Source organism: Trypanosoma cruzi, genomic scaffold, assembly GCF_000209065.1.
Source record: "Trypanosoma cruzi strain CL Brener 1047053517143 genomic scaffold, whole genome shotgun sequence".
In the NCBI taxonomy this organism is placed as follows: domain Eukaryota; phylum Euglenozoa; class Kinetoplastea; order Trypanosomatida; family Trypanosomatidae; genus Trypanosoma; species Trypanosoma cruzi.
This window is the reverse complement of record NW_001849481.1, coordinates 112,372-124,904: the sequence shown is the minus strand read 5'-3', so window position 1 is coordinate 124,904 and position 12,533 is coordinate 112,372. Positions and strand designations below refer to the sequence as shown.

Genomic DNA, 12,533 nt, shown 5'->3' with positions numbered 1-12,533 from the left:
AACCATCACCACCGCCACGCGTATCATGATCTCCTCCACCTGCAATTCACAAGTAAGGACGTCATGCTGTCGCATCCCCTGACATTAGGGCCTCGGCAGAGAAATACACGTCCGTGGAGCTGTACTCTACGTTGAAAGTCACTCCACTCCCGCTACACCACCGCGAAAAGGCACCCGCGTGACCACTTGCCGCAAAGATCTCCTCAATGGTGGATCCAACAATGCGAGTCCGCAATGGATTTGTTTTCTTGTAAAGGAGACAGACCTCAGCATCACCCTCAAAACGCACCCGTAATGTTCCATCGGACCATGAGCTCTCCTGAAGCTCGCACTTCCCATGCACAGCAGTGGGAAGTCCAATTTGCTCCTTCACAGCAGCCAGTACGCGTCGTGGGGTCATTTGAGATGTGAGCAGCAGAACAGGACGTGGGGCGCAAACGGGGCATAAGGGATTTGGAGAGAGGGGCGTCACGTATGAAGTCAACCCCCCACATTCTGCAGCACCGTTGAAATAAGAAAAGCTTTGCATCGATGGAGCAACACCTGTCAACAGCTTCATAAGCTCCAGAGTCGCCTGGCCGGCCACCAACGCATTGGTGAAGCCGACAGCTGGCACAATGTTCTTAACGACCCCGAGTGCAAAAGAAAAGTCAATGTCGGGCCCTGTGATACCAAAGGCCTCCTTGCGACGCTGGGCCTCATTGCAGATCCACTCCATGTGCTCCCTGTCATCGCTATCAAGTGTCTCACCCGGACGCCGTTCTTTCCACAGACGAAATTGCACATATAGAACACAGTGCTCTGGAGACCGCGGAACATTCTCTAGCGTACAGAATGGCACCGTCTTCCGCGGTGGGTAAAGTTCTAGCACACATTCAATGCAGGGTGTGTTTCCCGTCTCCAGGAGAATGACACGACAGGAGGCCTCGTACCCCTCCGTACCGGTGTCAATAAAAGGAATCGAACTGGTGATACGTTTCTCCTTGCGTCCCTCGTGCCCTTCCTTCGCGACATCCACGATCTCCCAGACGGCAATTTCCGCAATCTTTTGATTAATCCACCGCCGTGCCGCCACGGAGTCTACTGCTAAAATGACGGCATGAAACTGTCGATAAAATTCATCAGTTTGGTCCTCAATACGTCCAAATACCACATGTACCTTCACGCCTGGGCAACGCCGCTCCACAAATGCCGCGGCCACCTCCGCTTTGCTGCGACCAATGTCTGCCTCTGAAAAGAAAAACTGTCGATTGAGGTTGGAGAGTTCGATGGTGTCCATGTCCACAACTGTGATGTCTGTAAACCCACTCAGTGCCAACGTGTGCAGAACCTCACAGCCAATTCCGCCAGCGCCCACCACCAGTAGGCGCACCTCATCCCAGGTGGTGTTCTCAGGGCTGTATCCTGCCACGGCAAAGACGGGAGGAGGAGAACGCCGCACAAGGCATTGCCACCCGCGTTCCTTAATTGTGAATGGCGTGCGCAAGACAACGTCTGACATTTAATGACGCGGCCCACCGCTCTCCCCCGCGCCTTTTCTTCCCTTCCTTTTTTCTTGTATTCGCTTCCTTTTGGTTTGGCAGGCTCCCACTCCCGCGCCGGGGGAGGAGGGCTGATGAAAGCGAACTCATCCGTGTGGAACGCGGAGGCGGCACAGAAACAAAAAGAATACGGAAAGGGAAAAAAAAAGCACAAAGCGAAAATCAACTTTTCACTTACACACACACACACACACAGACAAACAACCTGCACCGACAGCAGCGCATCCCCCACTACACGCGTAAAAAAAACGGTACACGTCCCCGGGAAAAACTGCCTTGGTCAGAGAGGCATTCAAGCTAAACATTATAAAAACAAGTAAAAAATCAAACAACGACAAAAAAAAAAAAAAAACGTAAATAAAAGGCATCACAGAGAAAATTGGTAAGAAAGTACTGCAATACTAGAGGTACAAAACCATGCCAACCCTCTCCAGTCAATTTCCCCAGGCAAGCCTCATGCCAATCCTCCATCCACACACACGCAAACAAATACATACATCGCCAGAAAACAAATTGCACCCAACCACTTCCTTGTCAACCCCTCGTCGCATCACACAACCAAAAATAAAAAAGGGACGAACATCCATAGGAACTGCAGTAGAAAAAACTATGACAATTTAGAAAGATACAATCTGCCTCTTTCATTCCCACTCTGTTTTTCTTCCTCATTTCTTCTGCCCCTATTCTTTTTTCCCCCCTTTTGTATATATTGTCTTTTTTGAAGACAGTGAGCAAAAAAAACCCATGGAGAAACCCTTTCTTTGTATGCATTTCTTGACGGCGTTTATACCCACTTCGCCTGTGAAGCGGCGTCGGTTGACAAAGTATAACCTGCACCCCTCCCGCGTGAAGCACAGGCAACATTGGGCTTTTGTCGTCTGTTCCCCATCAACTTTCGAGTTTGTTGCGGCCGACAAGAGGCACCCTTTCCACCAACTAACTGCCGACGGTTTATATCGGATACAAAGTACAAGTAGGCCTCTTGAGCAAGCATTCCGCCAGAGTAGTTCCCGTAAAAGGCTTCGGTCAACTGCTTGTGGTGCAGTGTTGGGCCAGGTGAAACGGGCAGTTCATCGGCATCCCGCCATCCCAATCTCGGGAAAAAAGCTCTACTGCTGGCTGCCCCACGTGCCTCAGCGCAATCACGGTGGACATTCGACGCAGTGCGTTCTGGTCGCCATGCAACGGGCTCCTCACTCTGTCGTGCAAATTGACTTTCCCTTAACGTCAATCCTCTCTTCTGCGGACCCTCAGGTGGTTGTATCGTGACAAGTGCAAATGGGATGCTGCCGCTGCTGCTGCTGCTGCCACCACCAGCACCGCCACTACTACCGTGCGGCCTCCCGGGCGACAATGGCAGCGGCACATCATCTTCAAGCATTACCAACCCCAGTTCATCTCGTGCGGAGAGTATCCTTCGTGGACTAATTGCTTGATTCGCCAGCATGGCTTCGGTGCAGCTAGAAGTTGATGCGCCCCACAAACGCTGCGAAGCAATACGGCTATTGCTGTACGGATAGGGCTGCTCATCGAAGGGCTCCGCGCCCCTGACGACAAAGGACAACGGACGCCGACGCATTCTATCTGCCTCTTCCAACCGATGTGCAGTATTCACCACTGCTTGGCCAAGCTCTGCATTATGCACCACACGTCCGCCCCGTCTGCTACTTAGCGGATCGTAGGTTTTGGTAGCTCCCTTGGGCAGCCCGCTGCCACTGCGAGCAGGGAGGGACTGGGGTGACAGGGAGCGGTACGGGCCACCGAACCTCGACGCCGCATGTACCGCAGTCGCGCCGGCATTCATATTTCTAATCCCCCTCCACCCCTCAGAATATGGCGTTTGCGCTCCAATTTCCGCGTCGTTTGTGTCCCAGCGGCAAGGGGAGAAATGATTCATCCCAATTCGTGTGTCGCCGTGAGTTGCCATGCGACCATCGCCCTCGTACAACAAAACGGACGGGGATGAACTACGATCGCCGCGCTTCATCAATACCCGCAAAAAAAAACGCCAAAAAGAATCAAAGTAACGCAAAAAAAAAAAAAAAAAACGGGCGACAGAAACAAAGCTGATAAATATATATGCGGCGTGCAATGTCCGTGGTGTGCCCTTCCCCCTTGGAGACAACGGGGTAGTGAATTCCTCGAGTACTCCTGCGTGAGAAAAAAACCCACACGGTTACTCCTCAATTCCTCTCTATACAGCAACCGGAAAGAAACCCAACAGGAATTGATATACACGCCCCTTTCCAAGACCCTGTCCCCTATTCCTACAAAAAAAGACACGCGGAGAAAGGGAGAGAGGTTGTGTGCGTGTGTGTGTGTGTGTGACTCAACGGGGAGTGGCAGTTTGGCCCAACACCCCACACACTACGAAGTAAATTCATCCAACACTCACGCACCCGTGAACAAATGAATGCATGAAAGTTATGGCAGTCGGGCTCCTTGTAAACTCACAAGGTGGGAGTCTTTTTTTAAAAGGGCCCGCAGCCGTTGGACTCCCCCTCAGCGTGGAGGGCAACAGAGAAGGTGGTGGTTGTGGGTGGGACGGCAGAAAAAAAAAGCCTCAAGTAAAAGGAACGGGCAGAAGACATCGCGCCCACAACAACTTTCATTTCATCCTCATCTTCCACCTGCCTCTTTTTCCTCCTTCCCCACCCCACACACACACTTTCTGGTCGCACACACCCTCCGCAGGCCCCCCCGTCGAACCGTAAAAAGACATTTTGGTTACAACATCTCGTGAGCGAAGTTCTCCCCACATGCTCCCAAACAAACAAAAAAATCGCACAAACAAACCGCAAAAAATAATAATAATAATAATAATAATAATAATAATAATAATAATAATAAAATCTGTTCAAAAAGTGAGAAGGCGCAAAATTAAATAAATAAATAAATAAATAAAATAAAAAAGAAGAAAAAAAAAGTGTGTCGAAAGCACAGATACGGACACAGACAGGGAAATCCACGTATGGAACCCCAAACACACACATGCACAGCCAACGGAGAAGGGGAGAAAGAAGGAACACAAAAAAACATGCGTCCTTTATACCCTTTTTCTGTTCTGTTCCTCAGCTGCGCACTCCGCGTCCGATACTCTGCCCACACCACGCGGGGGGGGGAAGTTTTTGAGAAGAAAGAAACACACAATTGCCTTGTGCAAATAAACAAGTCAAAAGGGGAAAATATATATATATTTTTTTTTACCGAAAAGTAAAAGAGAAAACGAAAAGAAAAGGAAAAAGGAAAATGAAAACAAACGTTGATAAGTAAAAACTTAAATTTAAAAATTAAACAACTCCTTCTCTGATGCCAGCACGGCCACTGCAATCTGCTTCTTTCCTGGCAGAAAGGCGCTCACGAGAGAGCCGGTGCTCAATCCACTCTCCGGCGGCAGCGACTTCAAGATCTGTGACACTTTGCTGCGCCAAACGGGCAATTCAGAAGACAAATCATCCCCTTCACTGACAATTTCAGCCAGTAACTGTGTCAACAGGCAACGGGCGCATGACAACATCTTCTGAGCAACATGGGTCACGTCGTTCCATTTTGCTGAAGGCGCAGCCAGCAAAACAGCCGGGTCCGTCTCCACCCCTCCGCTTCTCTGGGGAGTGTTGGACTGAAAATCGTCAAGCAAAAGAGAAATATGAAGTAAGAGCTCCACAAAGCGCAGCACTTTACCACAGCACGGGTAAAGGCGCATTTCTCCTCTGCTTCCCGGCAATTCGTTGCCCTTTTGATCATCGTAACGTGGCACTCGAAATGGTTGTCGAGCCGGGGGTATGGATGTAAACAAAGAGTGCCAAATGGGGGCAATACGTGCGCCATTCTTGGCACCATCCTTCAGTACCTGCGTGAAATCGTTTCCCCAATGAATCGCCCGCGCGGCGGTCACTGCGACGCCTTCCAGAGTACGAAAAGGAGCGTAGTGCAGGAGCAACGCCACCTCATATCTCGCAAGGAACAGGAAGAATGTGGGAGTCGCAGAACAGTACTTGCATCCTTCTAACAAGACGAGAAATTCAAAAACGCTTCGTGGCGTCAACTGCTGCAGATAACGAGAGGCGAAATCATGCAAACAATCCCGTAGTAATTTTTCATCACTCATGTCCACACCACGACCCAAAACATCTGAAAGCGCTGCTGGTACTGCTGCCGCCCCACCACCGACCCCAGCGACGACGTCCCGACGTCGACGTCCACCTCGTCGCAACCGTCCCACAAGTCCACCTGCAGAAACAATTCGAAGAGAATATGGCCCAGTTTCACCGACGCACTTTTCACGTTTCGCCTTCTCTTCGCCCTTGTCGCTGCCGGTTTCTTGGGTGTCAGCAGTGTTCATAGTAGCGGGGCCGACAGGGGCGTCCAGGCACGTCTTGGCACTCCGTTCTTTTCCTCTCCGCCAACAAGTACTCTTTGCGGCACCGCTCTTCGGCCTACCGCCACTTTTACACGCAGCATCAGAACCACCGTCACAAACACCAAAATAACGCCTCTCCACTGCACGTCTCTCGGCTTCTCTCAGGCCAAATGTACACGGTCTGCCCGTGTGCGCCTCGAAATCTGTGAAATAGCCTCCGTGAATTGTATGTCGACTGCCCTCCACGGCCAAATGAAAAAATTCTCCCAAACGATGTCCCTGCAATTTCTTCATCCTTTCTGCGCCTTCATCTGTCGCATATTCGACAAAGCACACGTAAAACATTCGTCTCGGGTTTGTTGTCTCGCTGGGCTTCACCAACCGCACCTTATGCACCTCGCCGCATGACCAAAGAAGCATTCGTATTTCCGAAAATGGCATCTGTACAGGTATAAATCTCACGTGTACGGTGCGTCGGAGACGCAACTCCTCATCGTCAAGGACCTCATCCATGGGTGCCAGTTTGCCCGGAGAGGTGGGAATTGTTGCATGAGTTACCGTTGCGTCAGAAGACTGTTTCATTGTCGTCACCTCTGCAGAAGCGGCAGCCAATGGTTGCTCATTGCAACGGTTATCTTTGCGTACAATGTTCACACAATTGAGATGATTCCCAGAGGTTTCAGAAGCATCACTTGTTGAGAAGCAAAACGAAGAAGATTCAGCAACAGCAGTCACTGAAACTGTAGATACCACCGTTGAACCTTCCTGTTTCGCCATAGGAGTACACGGGTTGCCCAAATCATTGCCATCATGACGCGACTCCTTTGGGAAAGGCACGGCGGTATCGTCCCCCTTGCTCAAGGAAGTGTTCTCGCCTTCAATGAAATCTGTTGAAGTTCCAGTTATGGATTCTGCCACCGCATTGTCCCCGACATCTGCTTGAGGCTCGAACAAAGGGAGTGAAACAGAAAGCTCTGATGCCCTTGCAATTGTGGAGGCATCTAACGCCGCATCACCCATTGTTTCTTCCACGTCACAGTTATTTTCCGGTCGTCCACGTTCCCTCTTGGCCGCAAGTCGTGTATTGTGAAACCGCAACGGCGCCACGTTTGTCTCGAATGAAGGTTGGCGCACAGACACGCTCACGACAACCCCTGGAAAAATCCGCAAATCACAACAAAGTGTTTCCAGAGGATAATCCTCAAGAATTATTTCTTTGGAACCCACATGCAAAAGTGCATGATGCGGAAAAATCCCAACTGCCAAGCGAACAAATAAATAGACATCACTTATTGTGGCACTCTCAATCCAATGATCGTGTCGCATGGCATAAACGGCAAAATCTGAGTTATCGATGAAGCATACGGTCTTGCCATCAAATAGTTGGCAGGCCGAGTAATAGTGGTCATCTTTCCCACATAACAAGCAGGAAGAATAACAAGACGGCGACGTGCCGCGTTGCCAAGAATTCATCGTGTCAATCTCCCCCATATTTGGGGCCAAAAAAGAGCCAAAATAATGAGGAGGATGAAAAAAAGAAAGAAAGGGAGAAAAAGAAAAGTGATGATTCCTTGTTTTCTGTACTAACGCAGCGTCATTGCAGGGGTTGTTCTGTAAATTATCAATCGCACCTTCTGAGTTTGTATGGGTATCCGTAGGGAGTTCTCTTGAAAGGGGCGCGTCACAAAATGCTGCTACAGTCGGTGGGGACATGTAATCTCCGTCATCCTCGTAGTCTGCCACGCACTGACCGTAATTTTGCATCTGCCAATGGCACCAGAAGTTGTAGTAACTTTGCCTCGCCATCATCAAGGAATATTGCATCCAAAAATTGGAAAAATCCCCCAATGCAGCTGCGGCGGCAAAAAGGGGATCGTCAGCCATTGGTCCCCCCTCGTTTGCGGTGCCAATGCGTCCCAGGTGGCACATCGCCTCCGGAGCCGACGGAAGGGCGGCGGCGTCTTCACTGGAAAACGCGGCGAGTGCATCATGAGTTTTGGGAGTCCAAACCCGTGCGTGGGGGTTGAGCTGGCATGCATGGGTATTCGTCTGGGACATCCTCTGGCCCGGATAGTGTCACTTCCCAATCCGCTGGCAAACTCCAATAATAAAAAACAAAAGAAAAAAAAAAAAGAAAAAAAGATGTGCCCCGCACTCCCACACACAAACACACACACAAACCCTCCCTCATTATTCGCATAAACCCCTACACAATGAAAATAAAATAAACAACACAAACCAAACAAACCGTAAAAAAAAGAAAAAAAAAAAGGGGGGGGGGCGGGAAAAGAAAATTAGGCAGAAAAGACCTTCGTTGACGTCCTTTGCCATCATCCTGTCGGAAAAAAAAGTGCCATTTGTAAGTCTGGGAAAGAAAATGACGAAACCACGCACTCATCTCACCGTCCCCCCTCTCTTCTCGATTTCCCTGAGAGAAATCACACATAACCACCCGTCACGCTACCGCAGGCGCAATGACGTGTTTTTTTTTTTTTTTTAATGCAAGTGCCTAATAAAGGGAGTCATTATACGCAGCTGAACATGCGTGGGAGTGAGAAGAAACGAAGAAGAGAGAGGAACTGAGGGATAAGACTTGGTGAACACACAAAAAAAGAAGAGAAATGTGGCCGGCAAGGGAGAAAAAAAAAAAAAAAAACGATGAGGCACTAACTCAGAGAAATAAAGCTGTCATCCGACGAGGGGTTATTCCACGCCGCCGCTGCTGTGGTATTCCTATCGCCATGCCTTTTCTCTCCCCGCAACAATCCGTCCCGCTCTTTTGCCCCTGCGTGTATCTGCCGCCCAACACGCTTAATGGCCTTGCGAACACGGAGTTTCTCCTTCATATTTTCCTGCTCCGCCTTGCAATACAACGAGCGGGAGTGCAAACGAACAAACTTCTCATTCTCACGCTCCGCTAACCTCTGCACCTCCTCAGAAGGCGGTGGGCATGGCCGAAGATACATGTGCTCCGAGTAGAGCCCAATGGCATTTCCAACTGCGCCACACATTTCCCACCAGAGGGAAGATCGAACAATGACAAGTAGCAGCAATATTACGCCAAACATGGCAGGAATGAGGGCAATGCAAAGGCGCACGGCACCCTTTGGTGACAATCCACCCTCCTGATCTTTTAGTAGTAGAATATGCGCCAAAACAATGCGGATGTCGAGGCTACACTGAACAATGAGGACCAGGACGAGAAAAAAGACGTGATGGGTGGCAACGACCATTCCAGGAAAAAACAAGTGCGGATGCCCTTGAAATGTCGGCCACGTCCACTCCTGTGCCACAATAATAAACTCCAAGAGTATACAAAGGCAACCAACCCCCACTGGGATTTCAAGAGAAGTCACCGGGATAAGTGGATTCGCAAACAGCACCTTGGCAGGACCGCAAAGAAACTCCAAAGTGAGAAAGACAGCAGCAATCACAGTCCATCCAAAGATAAGAAGGGTCCAGTAAATCCCCATGCGAAGAGCGAGAATGTTATTCTCTCCAAGCTGCTTCTTCCTCTTCCAGAAGCATGCCCCGTTGATCGACGCTGCAAACCCGCCGAAGGTGTGATGAGGCAAATAAATGTTGAGTGAACCTTGCTGATACATGATATCAAAGACAAACATAAATATGTACCAATCAATGAAGAGAGACGTCACCCAAAAACATCGGAGCGCCGTTACCGTGTCAACTCCGGAGATAATCGGGCGGATGAGTGCCCATGACACTTGCCCCGGCCAAAAACGATACAAGAGTGCATTGTATAACTTGGCTCCACCGTATATGCCCAGGACACCACCAATGGCCATGGCAAAGCAAACTCCACGTTGTCCACCCACATCACCTGAAAAATAATAATCTCCAAATGATTTTAGTATCAACCGCCATTCTGCAGGAGACTGTGCCCCACAAATCGGCAAGCGCATGATAATTCTACCAAACAGCATGTGAAATACCAAGAGGTACACGCAGGCGCCCAGGAGAGCACATCCAAAGGCGCAGCCGGCGTGCGTCATTCCCATAAAAAAGGCGGAGCCATTCCAGCAGGAGGCAATGTTGTTGAAGCCCGTAAACCAAAAGTCCCATCGCGCGTCACGGTATTGTGCACCCGGTCCACGATCCGCCACGTCAACGGCGTAGAGAAAGATATGCAATAACAAGAGAAAAGCTATTGAAAGAAGACGTGTCAGCGGACCCTCGAAGATGAATCGCATACGATCCAAGAAAAGTGTCTCGCGGTGTACAGTGCGTGATTGGTCGGATTCCTTTCCCCGTGACGAAATCCTTTCCAACTCAACGTCTCCACTCGTCGTTTGGGCGTCGGATACTCGCTTCATCGACTCCCTATACGCTGCATCCACCCCCCTAAGAAATTCAACAATTTGCATACATTCCTTCTTGGATGAAAAATATGCGGCGTTTTCAAGGGCCCACTCTGCCGGCGTGAAGCCAAAAAAGTCCTTCTGCGACGCCAATGAATTATCCTGCTCCACAATTCTTTGAATAAACTCCAAACGAGACTCCCATGGAGGCGTTTCTTGGCGGAGAGTAACAGCACTGTGCAAAAGATTACGTCCTCTCGCGCCGATGCGTGTGATGTCCACATCCTTTCCCAATTCAAGCATCGCAAATGCCATTTCCGGCTGCAACCATAATGCCAAGGTAAGGGCAGTGTCCCCATTGAGGTCCTCGTATCTGTGGACCGCGCTGCCAAACGCCAGGCAACTACGCAGCAAACTCTCTATCCCTGACACCACCGCGAGATGCGTCATTGTGTAGCCCGTTTCATGGTGGAAAACACGATCCACAAGAGAACGCTCATTCCCAACAGAAACGCTAATGGCGGAGTCCGCCGCAGTGTTTTCATGCTTCTCACGCGGTGACGTTCTACCGGCAATGCCCACAATTTTGCCCTCATTGCAGCAATCTAAATATTTATTTAGAAGTTCATCAAATCGAACCGTGTCTTTCGAGACAATGGCCCACGCCAAATTGTTTTGAAACTGACGCACGGTGTACATTCCGGGAGAATGCTGCGACTCCCTCACCACAGTTCCAGTCCTCCCGAGAAGCCTCGACACCTTTTCTCGCAACTCTTGTCTGACCGTCTTTGCCTGCTCAAACATGCCCTTCGAACTGCGACGGGATGCACCGTGGGCCGCCGGCAAAGAACAGCCAAGCTCACGCGAGGACATCCCCTGCTGCAGCGAGTCAACGACGGCTGCGGACCCCGCCTCTTCACGCCCCACTTCCCCTATTCGGCCTGATTGTCCCACGCCTCTTTCCTTCTCATGTAAGACCGGCGAACACTCTTCTTTTTCCTCGGCTCGGGGTTCCATTTTTCCCCCGCGTTTGTCGCTGCTCCGCGTCCTTATACCCCGCCTAAAGCTCTCCAACTGCCGGCAAAAAAGTGTACAAACAAACTGAGAAACAAAAAATAAAATTTACAAAGAAAAAACGGACGGGTTTTAAAAGCCATGCATGCGAAAAAGCAAAAGTAGAACACGAAGCCAAACCAAAGCAACGTTTACAGTCGGTGATGAGCTCACTTCGTTAACGCGCATCGACACCACTCATCCCCGCGCCAACGCCCATTTCTCACATCTCCGGGCACATCGTCACAGCCACTCTCGTGCCGCCAGAAAAGAACCGTAAAAAGAAATGAGAGGACGCAATCCAGCAGGGCACAAACAGCGCGGTGTCCCGAGTGCCCGCAGAGCAGCCAATTTTCTCCCAAGAAGAATGACGAGAGGCACGAAAGCCTGCGCAGCCAAAAGGAGTCCGTCTCTCAACCGCCTTCCCGGCGTAAATCCGCGGGTGCCGCATGCGGCCGTTGGCGTTTGCCGCCCAGGCTGCCAAGAGCCCCGCCCTGCTGACGGTTCAGCCCCACACGTCGCACGACAATTTCAGGGGCCCGAAAGCCACGACTCGGTGAGTGGGCATCAATTGCCGTTCCTAATGAAAATAAAGTTTCAGGGAATCGATTCCCTCCCCCCGTCGGTCTCCCCGACAGACGATATTCAACCTCAACACTCCAACAAGCACTCAACCACACACAAACAGAAAAGCAGAGAGAAAGAAGAAAACAAAATATTTGAGGCATTCCTCCGTCTCGCAAGCACAAAGAAAAAGAAGAAGACGACACAAGGCCAGTAGCGCAGCCACACACACACACACATAAGCAGGAGAAAAATTCGATCCATACGGGAACTCCGCGTCAAAAAAAAAAAAAAAAAAACAGAACAACTTTTGAAAAAAAAAAAAGAAGCAGAGTCATTCCATTTCCACCGTCCTTGTTTCGCTAGATATATATATATATATATATATATATATATTTTAAAAAACGCACTGTATCAAATAATACTAGTAACTACGACAATAATAAACTCCCTGGCGCAGTCGGCCACCTTAACGTGGTGCCAGGTTCCAGGGCTCTTACTAGAGAGGAGGCTAAGTGCCTGCTGTTGATGCTTCAAACCAGACGCGTACTTGTCAACTTAGTCTTACGGGCTGGAAGGGTACATGATGGATCAATTTGCAATGGCCGCCTGTGGAGTAAGGCCATTCCTTGCTGCTGAATTCCATCGTACGCTCACCAAGATCGACATGACGCGCTGGTAAGAGTAAAAAAAAAA

General features: G+C 49.9%; 4 protein-coding genes across 4 annotated transcripts, besides 12 other annotated features; all 4 read right to left on the bottom strand.

The window, feature by feature from the left end:
- Nucleotides 1–12,533: part of a sequence feature (heterozygous, Esmeraldo-like haplotype) that runs on past both edges of the window.
- On the bottom strand, nt 62–1,501 carry Tc00.1047053511585.130 (ubiquitin activating enzyme, putative; the record flags this gene model as incomplete). The annotated part of the gene is made up of 1 exon (XM_815279.1): nt 62–1,501. One exon carries the CDS (start codon nt 1,499–1,501, stop codon nt 62–64), a length of 1,440 nt encoding a protein of 479 aa, XP_820372.1.
- Nucleotides 1,848–1,904: a sequence feature (T-rich).
- Tc00.1047053511585.125 (hypothetical protein, conserved) lies at nt 2,326–3,528 on the bottom strand (the record flags this gene model as incomplete). Its single annotated transcript, XM_815291.1, has 1 exon — nt 2,326–3,528. One exon carries the CDS (start codon nt 3,526–3,528, stop codon nt 2,326–2,328), a length of 1,203 nt encoding a protein of 400 aa, XP_820384.1.
- Nucleotides 2,826–2,849: a microsatellite.
- Nucleotides 3,845–3,868: a microsatellite.
- Nucleotides 4,345–4,391: a microsatellite.
- Nucleotides 4,423–4,446: a microsatellite.
- Nucleotides 4,724–4,747: a sequence feature (AT_rich).
- Nucleotides 4,751–4,801: a sequence feature (T-rich).
- On the bottom strand, nt 4,825–7,959 carry Tc00.1047053511585.120 (hypothetical protein, conserved; the record flags this gene model as incomplete). The annotated part of the gene is made up of 1 exon (XM_815278.1): nt 4,825–7,959. One exon carries the CDS (start codon nt 7,957–7,959, stop codon nt 4,825–4,827), a length of 3,135 nt encoding a protein of 1,044 aa, XP_820371.1.
- Nucleotides 8,011–8,042: a microsatellite.
- On the bottom strand, nt 8,568–11,237 carry Tc00.1047053511585.110 (uncharacterized protein; the record flags this gene model as incomplete). Its single annotated transcript, XM_815277.1, has 1 exon — nt 8,568–11,237. The coding sequence occupies one exon, from the start codon at nt 11,235–11,237 to the stop codon at nt 8,568–8,570; it is 2,670 nt and encodes an 889-aa protein (XP_820370.1).
- Nucleotides 12,118–12,165: a microsatellite.
- Nucleotides 12,204–12,233: a microsatellite.
- Nucleotides 12,523–12,533: part of a sequence feature (AT_rich) that runs on past the window's edge.